This window comes from Ipomoea nil, unplaced genomic scaffold, assembly GCF_001879475.1.
Source record: "Ipomoea nil cultivar Tokyo-kokei standard unplaced genomic scaffold, Asagao_1.1 scaffold1770, whole genome shotgun sequence".
NCBI lineage: Eukaryota > Viridiplantae > Streptophyta > Magnoliopsida > Solanales > Convolvulaceae > Ipomoea > Ipomoea nil.
Genome location: NW_017618198.1, coordinates 303,056 through 311,006, shown reverse-complemented (window position 1 = coordinate 311,006; position 7,951 = coordinate 303,056). Strand labels below are relative to the sequence as shown.

Genomic DNA, 7,951 nt, shown 5'->3' with positions numbered 1-7,951 from the left:
TCACTGTTCCTTCCCCCTCCTCCTCCGCCATCGCTTTTCCCATTTTCTTCTCTCTACTATTCTATACATACACGTAGAAGATATATTGATTATACTATATACATAAACAACATACGTAGCAGGTATTATACACAACTATACATACGCAACACTTGAACAAATTTTGGGCCGGGGTTGGTATAGTAACAATGAGCAATGGCAGCAGCATGAACAGCGGTGCTGGAGGAGGAGCAGCGTCAAGGGTTTCAATCGCGAGCAATGTGCGGGAGACGATTCGGCAGATAAAGGAAATCACTGGGAATCACAGTGAGGAGGAGATATATGCGATGCTTAAAGAATGCTCCATGGATCCCAACGAGACTACGCAGAAGCTCCTCTTCCAGGGTGTGTCCCGCCCCCCTGCTTTTCTGTTCCTTGTGATTCAGTGTCTGCATGCATTTCCGTTATGATATTATGACCTTGGTGTCTATACATTCGTAAATCGTGTTCGCTATGAGTGAAATAGGTTTCATATTGATTTCATTTGTGATCAGTAATGCTGTTTAGTTATCTGGTATGACATTCTTTTGATTTGATTATTTCTCTGTTTTCTATTTTTTAATTGATATTTGTATTTATGATTTAGCTAATTTAGTTGGGCTATGTTCATTTGCTTAAGACTGAATTACATATAGGCTATATGCATCTGTTTCAGACTGAGCTAAACTGCCAGGGGAGGGCATGGAGAAAGGGACTAACTTGGTGTCAATATTGATATTTTCTCATGCCTGTTAATTAAGAGTACAGTATTGATTTCTGATTGCAGGTGGAAACAGGAAACCCTTGCCTTTGATAATTGGCATTTCTTGAACTGCTATCTTTGTAGTTTCTGTTGTTTATTTTTTTTTTCCTTGGTATTTTTTGGATGCTATCTGTTGTTCAATTGGGAGCATTTTATTTAAATATTAAGCTGGTTTTATTAATTTGTTATATAAGTGTTAATTTTTCATTCAAGCCCTCCCGGTCCTCCATGATGTTTACCGTCTACAGTTTCAGTTTGATGTTAGTGTAGTACGATTTGAAATGTGTTTATGAAGTAGCCCAATCAGAGAAATTCCACCTTGTAGGAGCTCAAATGCTGTTATTTTGTTTTAATTTTCCTTTATTCTCTTGATAAGTTATTTTGTATCATTATTGTCTTGTCAAATTAACTGATTAATTTCTTTTGTTGTAAAATGCACCATTAATTCATCGTATGCATGCGTGGTTTAACAGTTTCATGAGTTGTTATGTTTTAGTGAATTCCTTTGGAACATCCATGAATTTAATGGGTAGTTTTTCCCAGCACCCCATTACCTAATAATCACACACACAGAAACTCATTTTCTTTGGCAAAATTACAATCACCTATCTGTTTGCAGATACCTTTCATGAAGTAAAGAAGAAACGTGACCGGAAGAAAGAGGTAAATTATTATGGAATTTGAACATAAGCAATTGTATATGCTTGGGATGGCCTATGAACTTATAGCAATGGTCAAACTTTTTTATCAGAAAATTTCTGTAAAAAGATCAAAAGCCATCCAGGCATTTCTTAAAATGTTGACAAAATAATATGCAAAAGCAATCAAATTATTTAAGGTTGTAATTATGCATGGCCAAACTGTGAGAAGACCCTGAAAATGTTCTCACATACAGTCTCCGATCCTTCCCTCTCTTGTTGTAACTACATGGTGCCTGAACTTGCATCTCTATGTTTTGAAATGGTAAAGATCAAAATAAAAGAGTTTGGCTTAAATCCCTGTGAAATGTCTTTACTACACTTTGTTGCTCCTAAACCACCCTTCACAAGTTTTTTTTTTTTTTTTTTTTTTTTTTTTTTTTTTTTAAGAAGCTTCATTTCAAATTTTCCTGGGTGGAGGTCTAAGTTTAACACCCCTAAAGCGGAATAAAAAAGAAATATAAGGACTTCCTTTCCATCTAATATGTGCGTAAGTCCTTTGCTATTTGCAATGTTGAGATTGCCCTTATTGAGCCAGTGTTGTTTTTGAGTGTTACAATTTATCTTCTTGATTTGCCCAACAAGCACATATGCTTGTAGTGGTGAGCATGTTCTATTTGATAAAACATCAGCAGTCTATTATTTGCACCTTGCTCTCACTGTTCTCCTTTATTATGATAATCTTAGTTCTTGCTTCCTTTTTCCTTCTAATTTAGTATTGCAAAAAATAAATGAAAAAAAAAAAACATTTTCCTTTGTAGAATATGAACAAGGGGTTTGCAAAGCCTAATTGGAAACCGGGCATGCAGGGGTGCTGGAATAAGGGTGGCCATGGAAACTATCCATCTCATTATGCATCTCATGGTAACCTCCTTTAATCCATTATTGTGCTAATTTTCAGGAATATAGTTCCCTCAGACTGATAGGCATTGTTCCAAACTGGTTGTGTTTTCCTGAAATCTTTATTTTGGAAGTTTTGGTGTTTCATGAATATTCTTCTTGTAATAAGTGCCTCCCATTTTAGAGCTAATCACACTGCATTTGATCAGATTCCCTTCAACTGTAGGCCTGTAGTTCTGCATACCGATCTCAATTGAATATGCTTGTGCTCCTTTTTTGCAATTATTATCTTTTTTATAAATAAAAAAAAAAAATTGCAAGCCATATGCTACATTTATAATGATATAATTTAACTAGTATGTTGTAAAATGTAATATTGGTATTAAATGTATTCAGGGAATAACATAGATGTCACACTATGCCAAAGATCTTGTAGTCTAGTAGCATAAGCCTGCCCCTAGGTAGGAGGCTTTAGGTCCAAACCCCATTCCCCTCAGATGTACCAAAAGAAAAATTGATGCCACACTATTATCATAGGATATCACAGACAAAAGCTAGCAAGTTCTTTCCAATTCTTTATGTAACCCTTAACTTTGATCATAAATGTTGCGTGCACACCTTGTTAGATTCTGGCAGGGGAAAAAACTCTGGCAAGGAAAACCAAACCAGCCAAATGTTGGAGAAGAGCATTAGCCGTACCTCTGTTCCTACTCTACGGGAGGAGAAAAGTATTTCAAGGTGGTGCAGATGTGAAGTTTGGTACTTGTGTGTGATTATCTGCTTTTGTATCCATGCTCCTTTAAATGGTTATGCTAACTTTTATGACCTATAATAACATATTCTGTACAAGTTCACCACCATCCAATTTTTCTTAGTGGTGTAACAATGATGTTCTTGTTATTGCAATCTTCCTTCTTCAGCTTGTCAATAGCCTTACCTAATGGATCAAGCAGTGGATCTTCTGGATCAGATGCTGGTGATGTTAGTGGTAAGTTGGAGGGGCAGCAATGTCCAGCACCAATTGATGCAAGGAAAAGCCCTAAAGTTGGACAATGTACTAGGGATACACATAGGCATCCTAGTATGAATGGCAACACTGCTACATCAACTGCTTTAGTTCCCTCATCAAGAGCTTATTTCTCAACATCAGATCCAGTGCTATTGTCTTCACAAGATTCACAATCTATTGGTACAGTGGAAGGACTTAGATGTGAACTTGGAAGCCAGCATGTCCCTGTTAAACATGCCCCTTCTGACTCTAATGACAGCAAGACACCCTCTGGTAATCTTTATAACAGGATTGAAGTGTGCCATTCTTTTCTCCTTTTCTACTTACTTTTTCTTCTTGTTCAAATCAGAGTGTCCAGGTAATTATATGCAAAAAAGTTGCTCCTCTAATCTTTCTTATGAAATGTTAAGTTAAATAAAATTGCATAATCAGTAAACATTTTTTACTACAAGTTTGAAACCAAATTCATTTTGGATCATCAAAGAAGACATTGATGGATGGCATAATCCCATTACCCTGCTAGTTTCTTTCCATTTTTCATCCATGTTGGAGGACATTTTGTTTCTATCCTGCCAAACGTTTTACACCTCCAAATGGGTATAAAATGTTTTGCAGACTTTCTCCTTTAAGTGAACAATGAAAAATGTGAAATAACTTAGGCAATAAAAAGAAACTACTCCGTCTTTTACAGTTATACACCAAATGAATGGGCATTAGTGTATTAACTGAAACTTTCTCTGTTTTGTAACAGCTAGCATTGCTAAAGATTGGAAGCTGAAGGCTGCAAATGCAAATTCTGCTCAGGCATCTGATGCAGGCACTTCAGCTGAACTTTCTATGGTTTCTGTTGAAGCCCAAACTGAAAGGAAGCCTAGGCCAGATGTTATGGAACTTCAAAAGAAGTTAAAGGAGTCGATGAACATTTTGGAAGTTCGACATGTTATTATCCCAAGTCACTTTCAGGTTCTTGAAGCTGAAAAACTTGGGTTTTGTTTTGGAAGCTTTGATGCTAACTATTACTTAGACACAAATTCAAACAATGTACCTCAGGATGACAAGAAGCCACTTATTTCCAAAACTACTGAGCATATTGAAGAAACTGCAAGAGAGCAATTTCCAAGGTCTCTCTCTCCTTCCCTCCCCCAATCCCCCATAGTATGGAGTAATAATGTTCCTTTGATTTATAAATTCTTCTTATAAATTTATACTTTGCTCAGAGAAAGATGACAAACAGAGGCTGTTATTATTTTATGGCAAGTGTAAATAACACCAGTGCTTGTGGAAGTTAAAAAGGATATGTAAACTTAGAAATACTTCTTTCCATTGGATGTACACACTGAAATAAAATAGGCTTCTTTTTTTTTTTTTTCCCCTTTCCCTTCACTCCCTTAAATATTAGTACATCCATTAAAAGGAATTTTTGTTTTGTTTATATTTCTAAAATTATTGGCAAAAGTAGGATGACTTAAAAAAGGAATTATGTATATGAGACACTAAACTCTCCATTCTCATATTGAGTTCTATTTCTGTCCAACTTCCTCTTCCTTTTCCAATGCAGTCAATGATGAAATTAGAAATTTAACATGACATAGGTGATTAACTTAATAGGGTGGTTAATTAATTAATAGAAGAATCTTATTACTGCTTGTAAGTTCTGTTTTTAATGTTTTCGTATCTTTATCTTTTCTTTTTTAATCTTTTTTTTTTTGTTTGCTTCTGTGTTGGCCTCTAGGGAAAACCTTTCTAAAAAAAACAGAGATAAGGCTGTGCACACTTCCCTGTCCTTCGCTTCACTGTGCATTTTCCTTCTTTTATTTATTTATTTTAATAATAGATTCATCTAATGGTAACCTAAAAAATTTAAAAAGAAAAAACCTTTCATCTAATTGTAGAAATGATACATATGAATATCTATTTTGTGTGAGATTGACATTGCTTTTCCTCTTGAATTGTCGATCACCTATTCACCTTATGTTTTCTGATGAACATTAACAATATGCTCATTATCCTACCATTTTTCAGTGAGTTGATTTCATAATTGGGTGCAGGAATGAAAGTGAATTGACAACTGTAGATGTAGATGTGGCAGAAGATTTTGATCATCCTCAGTTGTCTTCACATGGGCAGGAGAATCCTCCATCCAAGGGAGATGAAGTCTTGCCCTCTGCTCCAAAATACAAAATATTAAAACAAGAGAGTGTGCATGGAGGACAGCAACATTCTGCCGTTCATACATCTCCCAACTACAGCTTTGGTTTCATGCCGCCAATATTAGGCAGTCAGCTTCGATCTTTTGACAGCTGTGATTCTCAAACTAGTGATGTGTCTTGTCCTCCAAACTTTGTTGTAAGCTCTATTCTCTGGCCTCTATGTTTACAGTATATAGGTTTTTTTTCCTCCCTTAGTTGTTAATTCTGTTTTCTGAAATTACAAGTCTCACTCTGCCCAGGTATATTACTATATTGTGCCTTTCAGTTAATCAAACAATTTTTTATTTTTTATTTTCCGAAAATTTGCTTTAAGCTCATTCTATTTTGGGAATTTGATCAGTTCATTTGAACTTTTTTTTTTTTTTTTTGGTCTTGCTATCCACAAACTAACAACTAACAAATGCCACTTGTGTGGAGTGCACTAAACCTTCTGAGTAAAGATGAAACCTGTAAACAGAAAGCTTTCAATTGAACATTTGTCTTATGTATGAAGGTATATCTAGTTAAAAATGCAATAAGCTAGACTGCAAAGTTATTGTTTAATGCTTGATTATCATATGTTTGCTTACTGTTGTATTATTTAAATGAATTTAGGGTGGCAGCCACCTGGTTTCATCTACAGCAGCTGCAACACCGCTTGTGACTCAACTTTCTGGGCTTATGCAAAGTTCTATAGGTGTAACTCAGCCGCCTCTCCCTCTATTTCGACAACCAGCTGGAGTGCACCTTCCTCATTATATTCCATATGGTCACTATTTGTTACCATTTTACATTGCGCCACTGACAATCCAACAATTATTTAGCAATGGTTCATTACCTCAGCAACCTCTGGCTGGCAGTCTATATCCACCACCACCACCACCACCACCACCAGTTGCCAAATATTTACCATCACAATATAAGCAGGGGTCTAATTCGGCAAACGTAACTCACATTGGGGCCCCTGGTAACTATGGACCACATGACTCTACAGCCAATTATAATCCTGCTTCTGCAACAGTTGGGAACCCGTCATCTAATGATGAAAATTCTGCATCTCAATTCAAGGTGAGTGTCTATGTTGGCTTATCTTTGATTTAAGTACCACATACAACTCGGTGCAATATTTTCATGCTTTGTTTTTCTGGACATTCGTTTTACTTAGAACTCTACTGTTTTGCTTGGTATGATAAGAGGGGAAGTAAAACAACTTTACTTACATTGTTACATCCTAATCCTATTCTTTTTCTGTCTTGCTGTTTACCACTTTACCTAATATCTTGTGGTTGTGTTGGTGAAAGCGAAATACTTGTGTTTCATCTCCTGATCTTTTTTGAAGGGCCAATAGTGCCACCCGGTTTTCAATTTGCAGGCGAGCTCCTTCTATAGTTCTCCTCGGGGTCAAGTGGCATTTACTACACCCCCGCAGCCTGTTCATGGAACGGCCTCTGGTCTTTACCATCCGGTGCCTCCTGTGACGACCCCTACTGTTCACCCCCTGCTACAACAGTCTCAATTGTTGGCTGGACCACTTGATATTGTGGGACCCGCAGCCAGCATATATCATCAACCACTACATTCACATATTACCTGGCCAAGCAGCTACTAAGCTAGCAATATAGTTTTCCACTGTAAAACAGGAACAAGAATTCATACTCGGAAATGAGGTACGATGATACAGAGATTGATAGTAAATGATGAAGGTGGCCTAGGTATCTTTTTATTGCTCGGGCCGAAGATTGAAAGGATGAAACCAACCATCTTATGAGAGAATCAAAGTTTTATACGGATATTACTTTAGCAGTCCTACTGAAATTGTTTTCTCATCAATTTGCCAAGGGCCATCTAAGTCTTCAGTTTCTTAGGATCAGCATGGAGGGTCAAAAATCTTTATATTTGCTTTCTTGCTTTCTCCTTTTGGAAGGTTAGGACTCAAAAAAGCAAATCAGTTTTGGGTGTTCAGGGAGTTTAGATATACTTTTGTTTCTCTTCATCATATGCTTCAGCAGCTTTTTTGTAAGGCATTTTGACAGCAAGCTAAGGTGTATCAATACTGTTGTAACCACTAACCAGTAGCTGGTATAAACAAATTTGAGGCAGTAGTTTGAATTTTTGTTTGAGTTAATTCCATTTTTTATTATAGATTTATAGATGACAGTTCACTAAATCCTTTTTTTATTAGAACATTCACATTTGGTCCTAGTATTATTCTGGCATGATCATTTTTCTTCTTTTATCAACAAAACAGTTTTTTTTTTTTTTTTTTGAATGCAACAAAACAGTTTAAATATCATTAAATACAATGATATTTTAGTTTTCAATTATGATTTTTTTAAAAATAAACATAAAAAATATAGCGGTTCAACTTACTTTGTATAAAAAAAGATTGAAATGTTTTTGTATTTAAGTGCATTTTAACAATCTTGCTAACGAA

The 7,951-nt window shown here is 36.0% G+C and overlaps 1 protein-coding gene across 1 annotated transcript; it reads left to right on the top strand.

Moving 5' to 3' along the window:
• On the top strand, nucleotides 1-7,616 carry LOC109192270 (GBF-interacting protein 1-like). Its single transcript, XM_019342844.1, has 9 exons — nucleotides 1-384; nucleotides 1,401-1,444; nucleotides 2,241-2,343; nucleotides 2,946-3,057; nucleotides 3,240-3,601; nucleotides 4,080-4,449; nucleotides 5,377-5,674; nucleotides 6,133-6,585; nucleotides 6,890-7,616. The coding sequence occupies exons 1-9, from the start codon at nucleotides 189-191 to the stop codon at nucleotides 7,124-7,126; spliced, it is 2,175 nt and encodes a 724-aa protein (XP_019198389.1). The 5' UTR covers nucleotides 1-188; the 3' UTR covers nucleotides 7,127-7,616.
• Nucleotides 7,617-7,951: the final 335 nt, after the last annotated feature.